General features: G+C 39.1%; 1 protein-coding gene across 1 annotated transcript in view; it reads right to left on the bottom strand.

Annotated features, from left to right (window-relative positions):
• The window catches only part of Ppp1r1c (protein phosphatase 1 regulatory inhibitor subunit 1C), a 90925-nt gene extending 76598 nt beyond the window's left edge, over positions 1–14327 (bottom strand). Inside the window, exons 1-2 of the mRNA XM_005346637.3 lie at positions 13983–14327; positions 12156–12216 (exon numbers count right to left, since the gene is read on the bottom strand). Coding sequence (XP_005346694.1) covers positions 12156–12216; positions 13983–14063 — 142 coding nt within the window. The 5' untranslated portion in view covers positions 14064–14327. The remainder of the gene's footprint in view (positions 1–12155; positions 12217–13982) is intronic.
• Between the last annotated feature and the right edge of the window lie 487 nt (positions 14328–14814).

Here is a 14814-nt window from a genome sequence, read left to right as displayed (position 1 = left end):
AGAGACATCCCTAGGAGAGCTTTTAAATTCACCTTTGAATGTAAGAGACATCCCTAGGAGAGCTTTTAAATTCACCTTTGAATGTAGGCATTTTTCTTTGTAAACTGTCTTGCTTGTATCTTGTCCTTTATGTCCTAAATGTACTTCAAACTATAGTCTTCATGTGCTCCTTATTCCGCAGCTGTCTCTATAAAGAGTGCAGTTGGCATTCACTTTGAATCAATGGCTTCGACTGTGGACCCAGACTGAAAGTATTTCCAGCCAGCTCTAGGCTCCAGGGCCTTTTCTGGGCTGAGTGAAACAGGAACTCTGGGATCGTTACCAAGTGAAATTACCTGAGGTAGAGTCTGAGATGAGCCACTTTAGCCCCGCCATTTGTGCGGTTCTCCTTCACTGAAATGTGATGGTCACAGGGTCGCTGGCGTTATTTCTTGAAAACCCTTAATCACCAAGGGTAATGGTTAAAGTCGATAATGGAGAAAGAACAGATAGTCTCAGTGTGCATTAGGAAGCACAGCCAGCCCCAGCCTGTCCCTCCTGGACCTGACGTCAGTGTGCATACTGAAATTTATTTTCAGTAGCAATTGCTATGTGGAAAATGATCAGACTTCTTATATTCTTCCAACACCCAAAATGGAAAAGAAAATATTAAAATGGAAAAGTAGAATATTAAGCATAATTGAACATATTTATTTTCTCCTCCTTTTTTGTTTTTTTTCTTTAAAAATGTCTCAGCTTTAACATAATTGTCAACAATTTATGTAACAAAGATTCTATAGACTAGGGAAGAAATGACTGACTCATTTAATAGTCAAAATTAGGACGACATTCAGGTGCTGATGGAATACATCAGCTTCTCATGAGCAGTTCCTGTGTGCCTTATCATAGCTAATTAAAAGCCAGGACAGTAATTGATGGGACATAAATTAGAGCTTGTGGCAGCTGAATTATGAAAGTAGTCGCCACAGTCAATCACCGATTATGTAATTATGTCTTCCAGAGCCCCATGGAGCAGAAGGAAGGAGCTGAGGAACCATAGCATTACTTTGAAGCTTCTCATTGATTCCAGCTGTGAAGCCAGAGGCATGACTACCGTTGTGTGCGTCAAGGAAGTGAAAGACTGAGGATGACTTTTAGAAGGCCTGAACTTTCTATATATTGTTAGAATTATGTTCACCAATCAAGAAAATGGGAATGTGAGATCCACAAAAATGAGATACCTAATTCTAAAATAGTACTGATACACAAAGAACACGACTTATTTTTAAATTCTCTTTTTACATTTTTCCGTCACTGTGTATGTGGTATATGTGGGGTTTTGGAGTATGTATGTGTGGTGCATATTTATGCTGGCACAGTAGCCTCGGCATGATGTGCATAGGCCAAAAGAAGATGTCAGATGTCCTACCTGCCATGCATGCTCTGATTTGTTCCCTTGGTTTGGGGACACAGTCCTGAAATCTCAGCACTTGTGAACCTGACCCTGGAGTTAGGCTGGCAACCAGCAAGCCCCAAGGATCCTTCTGTCTCCAACTCTCACAGTGCTGGGGTTGCAGAAGCATGCAAACCTACACCTGGTTTTGCATGGGGATGCTGAGGATTCATTGAGTAAATAGTTGGTAGCATGAGTAACTGAGTTTGGATCCCCAGAACCCCACATAAAACCATGATTCTTGGAGGGTAGGAGGTAGACCTCCCTTGGGCTCAGTGGCCCATCTAATAAATGGGTGAACTTCAACTCTTGAGACCCTGACTCAAACAATATGGTGGAAAATGAATGACAAAAACACCTATGTTACTGAGGGTAATTATTTTAAAACTGGGTTTCATTTTAACTGTCTGAATTCTTCTCTTTTGTATAGTCAATATATATATATATATAGTATAGTCATATACAATATATTGACTATATATATATACAGAGATACAGTCTTCTCGTTTATTTTTGAGACTTTATTTTAATTACAGTATTTCTCTCTTCTCTTTCCTTTCTCCAAGCCCTCACATATACAAGCAAGGCAATACACATTCATATGTGGAGAATAAGATTCTGAAAACTACTTCCCATAGTGATAAGAAATTGCTATCAGAGAATAGAGAAAATAGAAATTGCTAATTTCCTGTTTTATCTCCAACCATAATTTCTTTTCGTATTATTCCTAGGTCTATTGTAATTATACTAAATCATATTTTCAATACATTGCCCTTGGAGGATTTGGGCAATTTCATTTCAAGATAGCATTGTTCATCCCTCATTGTTCCTGATTCAACTTATTGTGAATAATATAAAGTCTCATACAGCTATGTAAATGATATGGAGAAAGCTTTCAGATATAGATATAGCATTCTAGAGTATGCTGAGATCCCCTGAATGTTAGGGAAGATCTGGAGGGACAATGTATAGACTGGGAGGAATTGGTGAAGTCATCACACTTTGGACACAAGCTTTGGGACTGGCTTTCACTGGTCACTTCCTGAGCCCTTGCAGAATACTTCTCCAAGATCTCAAAAGAACGTGTGTTGCTAGACTATTTGTGTCCCAGGAGCTATAGCAGCAACTTTAGTACGAGATTGACTATAAAGGAAGGCAACTTCTAGTGACTCTAACATTTGTTTTTGTCTCAGTTTCCTTGTAGGTTGGTCTAATTTAAAAGACTTGAAAGGATCTTACATTCTTGAGGTAAACTACAGTTCTAATCTCAACCTAAAATAAAGTAAAGTAAAAAATAAAATTCTTCAGTTTTAGCTCCTGGTATTTTCTGCTGCTAAACTGTAACTGGAGTTTCTTCGTTCGCCTATCTAAAATTCCTATGTAGAAACAGATGAAAAGGTAGAAAAATCTCAAGCCTTGAAGGCTTGTTTTTGAGCAATCTCCTCACAAAGATGTTGAAAGTCATACTTTTCAGTAAACTTCCCAGCTTGGCTAGATCCCAACCTCATGTCAACCCCCCAGACCCTGTCACCATCATAGGTCCACTAGTTCTATAATTTGGTGAATGTGACCATCAACTTGAAGCAATTTAAATGATCTGTTAGCAATTTACATCTTAAGTCTTCCAACCAAAAAAAGCCCAGGACCAGGTTTCAGCTCAGAATTCTACAAGATTTCCAAAGAAGAACTAATACCAATACTCCTCAAAATTGTTCCACAAAATTGAAACAGAAGGAGCATTGCCAAACTCTTTTTATGAGGCTACAATTACCCTGATACCCAAACCACATAAAGACATTACTAAGAAAGAGAATTACAGACCAATCTCATTCATGAACATTGATGCAAAAATACTAAATAAAATACTGGCAAATTGAATCCAAGAATACATCAGAACCATCGTCCACCATGATCAAGTTGGTTTCATTCCAGAGAGTCAGGGATGGTTCAACATACAAAAATCTGTCAACGTAAACTTGAACCTGAATGTGAACTTTTAAGTATACTGGAACCTGACAATGGTGTCATTCATGCCTATAACTAGACAAACACAAAAATGGCTGTCTATTTATTTAATTGACTCACGCCAGCATTTCTTTAAATGGCCATCTGCAATACTTAGTAAAATACAATCGTATTGAAGGAAGTTAAGTGTTTTGAAGCTTCCTTCTCAGAAAGATGAGTAGGTTCCTTGTAGTAATCCAGCAAGCTAGCTTCCATTGGAGATTCATACTCTTTTTCAGCCTTTGTTCCTACCTCTGTCCATTTGCATCATCAAAGTAATGGTTACTATGAGTTGAGCACCTCTTCTGAGAACCATAGACTATTTGCAACTTAAAAACCCAGTCCTAAGAAGTTCCGCTGGTAGACATTCCTGTACCAAGGTGAAATATATTGCAGTTTTTGCATGCTTGCATTCTTTGGCCCTGTACTGCCTCCTTCACTTTCAAAATGCGTAATGTCAAATTGTGATAATGTCTCATGTAAGTTTGCCCACGAGCATATGATGGGGGACATGTCTATTTTTCCTCCTAGAGAGTAATGTGTTCTCTAAAATGTGGAAATGGTTTGTAACAAATTTGAGGATTTTCAGAGGGCATGCAAATTTACTAGCTTAAGAGCATTTAACATCTACTCTATAAGTGATTTAGAATGAACAATAAAGTTTAGTTTCAGCCTCATCTTTAAACATTTAAAATTAGAAGACTAAATGAAATCAAACATATGCTTACCAGATAAATGGATATAACATATAAATGCTTCTATTCCATAGCCAGAATTTATTTTATCACAGTTTCGGCAATTTTGGCTTTTATTCTTGTAACTATTTTTTTCCACCCAAACACACTTGCCTCTGTTATCTAGACTACATGTCCTTGAAGGATTTGGGACTAGAGACTGACTGATGAATATTTACTGAATTCAGTATACAGTACAAGTCCATAAAAGCTTCCATAGTGGGTGGGAGGAAGGTGTTAAAATAACATGACAAATAATAGACCCAATTGGACAGGTGAACTTTTGAAATGTAAGTCTTGTCCTGCAGTTTAAATTAAAGAAACTGGTAAAAATGATGGAGAATTATTTATACGATTGAGTCAGTCAGGCTGGAGAAATGGTTCAGTGGTGAAGAGCACTGAGCGCTTTTCTAGAGGATCTGGGTTCAGTTCTGAACATCCACATGACAGTTCACAACGGTCTGCAATTCCAAGATCTGACATCATCACACGGACATACATGCAGGGAAAACACCCATCATATAAAATAAAAATAGAGTAATAAAAAGAATATATTAAAGAAGATGGAGTTTGGTATACTCTTTGGCTACATCATGAGTTTGGGGACAGCCTGGGCTATTTGTGATCCAGTCTCAAAAGGAAAGGAATGAGTCGGTCTAGACTAATTCTTAAAAAGTTGGCTTAGAGGAATCACTTTAAGGAATCAAAGAAAAAACGCTGCCACACTCTAGGCAGTGGATGATATGTGAAAGGAAGTCAGAACAAATGGAACTGAATTACAATGAGCCAGCAGAGGATTGCAGAGATGTCTCTAAAGAGCTTTTTATAATTAACACTTGATTCCCTTTCTTCATTCTATTAAAATACATAGTTCATTTAGGGTCAAACAAAAATTTTCTAGAAATATGATTATTGCTTCTAACCATTTTGATATTGTTATAGACAACAGTAGACAGCTTATTTAAAAAACAGTTCTTAAGAACTCAAATTCGATTCTGTGCGACTTGTATTTGCCAACAAAGACACACGCAGTTGAGACAGTACTGCAATATGACGTAGATAACAATTCCACAGCTGTGTACATGTCTGGTAGAATTTGAGGCACTGGACTTTTCTTCCACAGGAGACACTCTGGCTGCCTAGGAGGACTCCTAACAGCAGTTATTCTTTACTAACGACCATGACAACTCAAGCTTCCTCAGCGGTGACCGGTGAAGGAGCACTGGAAATCTGGCAAAGCTGAAACCCAAGCCAGGTCTACTCCAAGGTCAGGCATCTCTGTGACATGTAGTCTCTTTTACAGGTGTTTTCATCTGCTTCAAGCCACAAGCGGAAAAACAGACACCAGAACAGAGATATCAATCCAGCCAATAGTGTTCCTATCATATTTCACTAATTATATTTTAAACTCCCTGTAAAAGATAAATGTATGTGCTATTCAAAATCAGTAAAAAAAAAGCATTCTGTCAAAATAAAGTTGAAATATTTCTTTTTATTACTTATAACTTCATTTTATTTTTGTTTGAGTATTATATTCATCTGAACACTTACACCGTAATACACCCTGGCATTACTAGGAGTCAGAATTTGCCTTTGACTCAGCCTTTCCATTTGAGTGCACAATTTGGCTATGGAGGCTGAATAGTGACGAAAATGGAAGTCAATCAACTGCATGCCAGATGATCCTTAAATCAATTTACATCATTTGTCTTTAAATCTTTCCACATGGTATGACACCCAGTAGTGCATAAAAATAAATGCTGAAGAAAAAAAAAACATGGACTATTCTGACATTTCCTTAGGAATTAGCATCAGATAACTCTTGAGCGGTCTTCAAACATCGGATTTGGGCTCTTCGCTGGAGTCAATAGTGATACAGCAAAGTAATTTCTGAGCAATCAGTGGAGATTATGGATCAGGATAAAATCGCATTGCCAAAGAAGGTAAGAAAATTTAGAACGAAAGCTACCATGTATGCTTTGGAGATAACTGTGTTTGAACACAGTCGGCGTGAGGTCCTTGGAGATGAATGTCACCTCTGAATTTGATATTAGATCTTACTCAAATAGCTAAGTTCCTAGGAAAACCCTCATTGCCTCACTGGGGCACCCAGTCATGGTGTTGTCTTTTGACTACACTGTCATTCATTTTCAATACAACAGCAGGATTGCCATGAAAAGGTTCATTCATGTGACTCGTAACACAGAAAATAACTACATACTTTCAGTTGATGCTGCGAAGCTTTCCGTTCATTCTGAACACGGAGGCTCATGAGAAATCATCCCAAATTCCTAGGAGTCCTTTGTGTATGGATGACAGCATGTTTTCTAGCTAAGGATTTTATGTATGGAGTTTTTCAGAGTCTCAGTACAGAAACAACCTAAATGCACCTCGACTGAAGAATGGATAAGGAAAATATGGTACATTTACCCAGTGGAGTACTACACAGCAGAAAAAAAATAACGACATCTTGAATTTTGCAGGCAAATGGATGGAGTTAGAAAACATCATTTTGAGTGAGGTAACCCAGACCCAGAAAAACAATTATCATATTACTCGCTCATAAGTGGTTTTTAAACATAAAGCAAAGAAAACTAGCCTACAGTTCACAATCCCAGAGAACCTAGACAACAATGAGGACACAAGAGCAACTTACATAGATCTAATCTACATGGGAAGTAGAAAAGACAAGATCTGAGTAAATTGGGAGCATGGGGACCATGGGAGAGGGTTGAAAGTGGGAGGGGAGAGGCAGGGAGGGGAGCAGAGGAAAAGGTAGAGCTCAATAGAAATCAATAATAATAATAATAATCTCATTACGTAACTTAGTTTCAGAGCCATAAAACGCGTGTCCTGTTTGCAAGCCACCTTTCATGGTATAGAGAGTGCCACTGGCTTTCCTTGCAGCTTGCAGATCTCTCAACTTATCCTCAAGATTGAAAGGAGCTGACATGATCATGAATACGGCAGCTCAAGAGTTTCATATTAACTAATGTTTAAGACCCCAAGGCAGATGATGATATCTTTTCATGTTAATTCCTATTTCTAAAATTACTTGGGGGGTGTAAAACAGTCAAGAGAAAGCCAACTTCCCTCAAATTTGACTTGGTAGTAAATTCAATAAATACCCTTCCAAATCATCCTATGCTGTACTTCCAGTCAGGGTTTTAGATATAGAATAAGCTTTTGGAGTCTTGGGTCCTTACCTAAACCTGCACTTAGCTTCAGATTGCTTATAGTTCAATCATGTTTAATAGGCTCCAGGCCCATTAAATATAATTGTAACCATCAGCCTGTGCTTAACAGTAAGTGGAAAAGAATGGATGCCACAGACCTTAATATTCACAAAGCCTGGTCTAACTGGCTTTTTACTGGAAGACCATGTCCAGCTCTGGGCTCAAAATGTGGAGATTGAGGAGAATTTGGAAAGTGTTCACTAAAGCCCTTAGTGGTTCAGGGAAATGGATTTTGAATGTAGAAAATAACAATAAGGAATTGTTTTATATATTTAAATAGGTGAAAGCAACTTGTATTGAAAAGAATAAGTGAAGATTTATTGTCAGTTAGAGAAATTACATCCAACTTTGGCATAAGAAACTATTTTTTTAACCTCTAAAATTATTAGACTTGAATCTGAAATCCAGATATAATTGCGTAGTTTTCTCTGAGGAGCATAAAGTGGAGCCCGTCTCGGGAGCTGAGATGATTTATGTCCTTCTGTAATGGGAGGTGAAGCTAGAAGCATTTTCTCGGTTTCTCTTTTCCTGACTCTCAAATTCTAATTCTGTGTATTAATCAGTTTTCTGTTACTGTGAGGAGAGATTCATTTTCATCCAGAGCTTTAACATGATTGCCCCGTCTTCTTGTTTTGAGCCTCTGTTAAAGTAAGACATCATAGTAAGGACTTGTCATTGTCCCTTACCCTGCTTCCTTCCAGGAGACCCCCACTTTCAAAATATTCCACCATATCTCAGTGGTGCCACAGGCTAATGGTCAAGATTTGAGTATGTTAGGCCATTAGGGACACTTAACATCCAAATCATAACATTCCCATAGCCAAAAATTTAAATCGTCTTATGTCTGTTTCAAGGCAAGAAATGTTCAAGAAAAATCCACATATGAGATGGAATAAACTTAAAAAGCCAGCTGTCAATTATTGCCGCATTAAGATGCTTTGTGTGTGGATCCAGATAAGGCTGTAAGGACCGTACCAGCTGACCGCAGGTTACAAAAGAGTAAAGGCTAACTGCTTTTGCTGTAAGAACAGATAGCGAGACCCTAAGATACAACTTCGGAGAGACTGGTGAGCTTGAACAGAAGAGGAACAGAACTACAGAAAGAGAAGCACTTTTTCCAAACGGAGTTTCCGTCCTGAGACGACGGAAAGGCAACATTTGTCCTTGATGATTCCCTAAGCCCAGATCTTATGCTTCTGGTATCTTGTTACTACCTCCTGACTGGTCAGATCTTTCTGAAAGCAAGCACTTTGGATTCTTCCTTTTCTACAATAAAGACACATTTACTATGAGCCTGTCTTATTCCTGAGATTTTTGAGTTATTTGCTGATCAATGTCAAAGGGTAATATAGCCTTAATAGCTGTGTGCCTATTTCATGGAGTTTCTACTGGGGGCAAGTCTAGCCTTAATAGCTGTGTGCCTATTTCATGGAGTTTCTCCGGGGGGGGCAAGTCTAGCTTATTTGTTAGGGAAGAACTGAAGGTATAGTGTGCTGCCCTGGCGGTTAGAACATCACATGCAAAGCAGGGAGCAAAGGAAACAACTGGGCCGATGCCCAGTTAAAATATCATACTCTCTACTCCTCCGTTCTGATGAAAGTCGGTATGAAGAACGAACATGTATGCGGAAATCTAAAATTAAGCTATTTTTTAAATACTCTTTCATAATTTACTAATTGTGCTAATACCTAAAATGGTAAATAATAATAATAGCAACAGAAAACTTTTTCTTTTATTTAATCCCAGTTGCGAGTCAATAACGTCAAATTGTTAAAACTTTTGTTCTGGTCTTAAAGGCAACTTTTTCTTACTATAACATCTTAGATAGCTAAAGACAGCAGTGACTTGAGTCAATCCTATCTCAGCCACTTAAGTGCTAGGATTTCCACACCCAGATAAGATAGCTATAGATAATAAAGAATTTAACTTTCTTTACTTTATTTATTTACTATAAGGAAACCTTTTAAGAGATTTGAATCTTAAGCAGTACTATGACTCTCCAATGATTTCATGGGCTGCTTCAGTAAATTGAGAATGGTTAAGTCCCTCCCCCGATCGCCAGTATTTAAAGTTGCACCATTCCTTGTTTGCTAAAAATCACTGCACTTGAGGGCCAGAGAAGCTGCTGCTTTGCTAAGGTAGAAGCTCTTAGGAAATGTTTTGCAAGTAGCCAGATATGTGTAACTAAGAATTGTTGAATAAGACAGAAATTCTCAGGGAAGATGTGAGCATTAAACTTGTGTGCTTGTTGTAATGAATCTTAAGTATGGCATACAAACTACAAGTTCTAGAATAGATCAGTTAACAGTGATCCTTAATATTTGTTTTACAGGTTTTTTTTCTTAAATATTTATTTATTATGCATACAATATTCTGTCTGTGTGTATGTCTGAAGGCCAGAAGAGGGCACCAGACCCCATTACAGATGGCTGTGAGCCACCATGCGGTTGCTGGGAATTGAACTCAGGACCTTCGGAAGAGCAGGCAATGTTCTTAACCTCTGAGCCATCTTTCCAGCCCCTTGTTTTGCACTTTTTAATGTACATTCATGTTAAGTCATCTGGCCATTAAAAGAGCTTGTGGAGTAGAAGAAATGGGCATATGAATCTGTCTGATACATGATAAAATAAAGCTTGGAGATGTCCCTACCCAATTTTATAAAACTAATAAAGACCAGTAGTCAAGTTTGCTTGCATTTCATCATCTGTCTGTGGAATCTGACTTCAAGTTCTTTCCTCAGTACATACAGATATTGGATTATATCATTTCTACTAGGAAAAGTCTTAGATCTAGGGCTTTTGCTGCAGAATCTATCACCCACTCTAAACATGGTTCACATACACGCTGATGCCAGTACTACACACAGCCAGGCTTTCCACAAAGAAGGATGAAGATACAGGTAGATAATGTCTCCAAGATGAGACAGCTCCGTGTTAGTATCTGCTCACAGCTAGTTTCTCTCCATTGGCACTCACAACCACAAAGAGGGCAAGGTCAACAAGGGAGATAGGGAATTGCTGGTTGGAACGTCTCCTAAGAGCAAGCTTACTGGGTCAGAACAAAGTCCTCCCCTGAGATAACAAATACCGTTCTTCATCTGCTGAAGTAAGCACTCCAGACTAAGTCACATAAATGCTGGTCTTGCCCTCTTGTAGGAACTGAATGAGTCTGTTCTGTGCAAGGGAAAACCAATGCTCATGGCAAATGTCAGGCTATAGGGAAAGCGTGAGCACTGGGGTCAGAACTGCCTGAGTTTGTCTTTGAGGCTCGCCATTTCTAGTGGAACAATGTTACAAACGCAACTTCACCTCTCTCACATCTCCTATTATGTTAAATGCTTCCTAGCTAGCATTCAAGACTTATCAGTTGCTGTGCGGGGTTTTAAATGAGAGCTACAAAGGCCAGTAGCATGACCTTACTATGTATAGATGGTAAGAACAGCTAAAGAACTCCGATAGCTAATCTAACCTACGAGCCAAGCTGGACATTATTCTGTTAGGAGGCAAATCCCAGGGTATTATGGAAATGTTTGCTATTATGAGTAAGGTATGGATGGAAAATTACTGTAATATCACTTAAACATTAAAAAGGTTTAGTCATCGAATTTACAAACATGTAAATTTGTAAGCTATAAACATGCCCAGACGCATCATTTGAACCTCTTCTTCACCTCCATGTAAGTTTCCACTCACTAACTGAGGTGATATATCTGAAGATGATTTTAAGACGCCGTGCATTCAGTGGCTAAGGACCGAATTAAAAACGCTTTGTTCTCAGTGGAAACAACTTACTTGTTTCCGTTGAGCTGCTAATTTCCCTGGATATAGGCACAATAATAAATATTCTATGAGAATTTTTCTTTGCTTTTGTGTGTTTCTCTAATTAGGAAGATTCCAGAAAAGTCAAGGACTATTTTATTGTGCCATTCCCAGAGCAAATCATTCAGGACTTATGAACAGGCATACTTTCCAATATTCAAACTCACTTAGGCCTCCCTTGTTTACAGCAACAATCAAACAAATGAACAAGAGAACAACCACCACAACAACAACAACAAGAAAAACCAATGGGATCTGCTGGGTTACAAACTAACGTTTCCCGGTCTGCTTCTATTTCCAGGGGCTGCCAATAAATACAAGAGGAAAGTCACTCTGTGCAGTACGTGAACTTCCTGTTTGTGTAGCGCAGATCATAGCCCTTTATCAAAACTAATAATGCAGTTTTACTTTTTACAGGAAATGGAAACTCAAACCTCTACAAATGGATGCACGCATCCAGAATGGCTCTCAAATGGGCAGTGTTGAAAACTGATCTGGCTGCTTGTCAATTGCATCATTCAGAGATGACATCAGCAGCAAGGCTGCAGCCAATGCTGGCATGTTACCCTTCCCGTACCACAAATAAAATCACACTCTGCAAAAATATAATCACCTCCAAGGCTGCAACTTGAACCTTGAAACCTAATTAAGCAACTTTTTATCAGCTCTATTGATAAGACCTGGATCAAGTTCCATATAAACTCGCAGCAACCAATGCTGATAAAACATGTTGTTACCAGTGTATCATTCTAGAAGAAAGGTAGGCTGATGATTGAGACAGTACTTACGATATTTATTTCTGATTTTGTTTATGATCCCTTTTATCTAACTGCAACCCTAAGCTGGAACTTATCACCAGGGCCATGCCTTTGGTCCTCTTTAGACAGTCCTGTTCCATCTCATCAACAGTAAAGACATTGCGCCTCTTTACCTGGGGGATTATGTTCATTGAGTATCACAAGGGACGCTGGTGTGGGTCTTCTTTTCCTGATCTGTGAACAACAAAGGCACAGCTGATGTCAGTGTGAGAATCAGACCCTCCTCTTCATTGATTCTACAGCATGCAAGCCTACCTGCCCTCCTCTTTTCCCAGTACACGTGAAGGAACTTCTAGAAAGAACACAGCATACACTCACTATATATTTTAGAGTATAGTAAGCAAGCTAGAACTGCCAGATATTACTAACACCTTTTTTGACCAAAAAGTTACATTTTCAAAGGAAAAAATAATAATAGTTGTATATCATAAAACTATGCAACTGAGGTTAATATATTGTAAAGTACAGAGGTGACTTACTATTTAAGTGACTGGCAAAGCCCCATGACAAGAGCAATGACATCATGATCCCTTGCTCTTATCTAAATGAGGCAAAAGAAACTCAGAAGCTTCAAATTTCTCTTACGTGCTATAATTAAATTGACAATGTACGTTTTAGATTTCAATTTGTCTGATTAACTTTCTACTTTCTAACTTAATATTTAGATCAAATTGGCAGGTCAACCAAAAATAAGATTCTCATAAGAACGTGTGTTTTAATTCCCTTAGGCAGTGCTAATTGGAATCAGTGGGTTAGAAAGAATCAAGGGAGAGAATATGAAAGCGAGAGGGTGTGTGAGTGGGTGTTAAAGAAACGGGAGGGGAGAGCTGAGGTACACATGGCTAAGATATATCATATATTCTGTGATATTGTAGGTAAATAAGTAAAAGTTACTAAAAAAGTGTAGAAGAAGAAAAGGGACTATACACACTCAATTGAAACTAAGATCGGGCAGATTTACCACCTTGTTATAGGAATCACAGGAACAGAGTCTGACTCTCTTGCTTCAGGTTGTCTTTATTCATGCAGTGTGAGCTCATCGCTAAATTCCCCGAATCCTTGTCAGTAGGATAAAGGAGAGAGGATACAAATGGTGTTGTTCAAGATGGAAGCCATGTTGAGTTCAGTAAACAGATCTGGCCCAGGTTATGTGTATCTGGTCTGAATCTGGGTGGGTCTATTGTGGAGGCATCTTATAAAGTAAGACTCCCAGTACATATTGTAAGACTTTGTGCCAACTATTTGGGCGAGGGTCCAGGGGTCCTCTGGGCTCTAAGTGACTAATGAACTAGATCGGCATTCCCGTTATTTTCTCTGCTCTCCCCACCAGTCTCCACACTTTGTTTCTTTGCCACTGAATATCTTTCAAGTGGGTCCATTGCACCCAGCATCTAAGTAAACATGAACATGATACAGTTAGAAACCAATGTCAGACATAAAAAAGGAACCTAGGAAAAAGTAATAGAGCATTTTTCATACCCATGGCTCATATGTAACGCACAACTATGGCTAGGGATACACAATAAAAACTCATAAAAATGCAGCCTGCAATATTAAATTAGACTAGGATTTACTACTTTAATTTCTACATTACTTCTTATTTTCTAAGTAACAAAATAAAAGAGTGCTAATTTTTGGCAATGTTTTCAAAGTTTCTCTAAATGTTGAAACTGTTACTGTAAGAAGAAAAGCCAGGACATTGCTTCGGACCAGAATGTCTAACACATGGATGTTTATTTTATATAGAATGTAGTGATGCTAAAATCCTAGCCAGTCATTCCCCAGCACAACCCAAACACAAGTACAAACGCAGACCCACTTCCTCTCTCTGAAAATCACAAAATCAGCAAGTGCAGAAAGCAGAGACCCTTTCACCTAGTAAGAACGCATGCCCTTCCTGCCCATCATCCTGGAACCGCTCTGGGTCCACTCCCCCTTACCTGTTCCGCTGCCTCTGGAGCGATCTGACTCTGGAATAAAGGCACAGCAAATTGTATCTTTTTGGGGCTGTTGGGCTCCATGTTAGTGATGAGAATAAGACAGAGCGGTGAAGCACTCACAAAGACAAACCCAAGTGGTGTCCGGAGTGTTCCTGAGGCACGCTTCACCTAGCCCCACACACGGTGCTTTGTAATAAATCTCTGTAATTCCAGCCTGCGCAAGTGAAGATGTCGAGGTTTGAGCAACTCCCTTCTTCAATATCCAGTGATGCCTGCCTTGCCTGATTCCCCCACCAATCTTCTGAATCCTCTCAACACAATTGGGAAAGGAAGAATAAGCTAATTGTGTCCCTGCTCACTAATACACATGCCAAGCTTTCACTCAGCAGCTAATTGAAATTGCAGTGCTAGCCTTGAAGGCCCCGCTGCCCTGGGATTTAAAAGAGAGGCTCTATCCACTGTACATTACTAACCGGCCGCTCAAAAGTGCAGCCTAAGCTCCCTGGAGCATTGCAGGGATGGGTCATCCATTATTGATTAACATAAAGCAGGAAGTTTTTAGAGCGGGGGGCAGGGACTGGCTCTAGAATCATGTCATTTCTTTGTAGCAACTTACGAGTCAGACACCTTTGCTACTTCACACTCGACCACCACATCGATGAATGGCTATCAACAGTAAACCACAGCCAGTAAAATCAGCTATATTTGTGCTTCAAGATCTGGTTAGGCTAGCCCTGCCCCAGGGCTGAGCAGATCTTAGTTCAAGTTCCACTGTTAATAAGCACTGTGGCCTGGAGGAAATCCCAGCATATGTCTGGGCCCCCACACTTTC

The sequence above is a fragment of the Microtus ochrogaster genome, chromosome 4, assembly GCF_000317375.1.
Source record: "Microtus ochrogaster isolate Prairie Vole_2 chromosome 4, MicOch1.0, whole genome shotgun sequence".
NCBI classification, from domain to species: Eukaryota; Metazoa; Chordata; class Mammalia; order Rodentia; family Cricetidae; genus Microtus; species Microtus ochrogaster.
The sequence above is the reverse complement of the archived record's forward strand: the minus strand, read 5'-3'. Positions and strand labels throughout refer to the sequence as shown.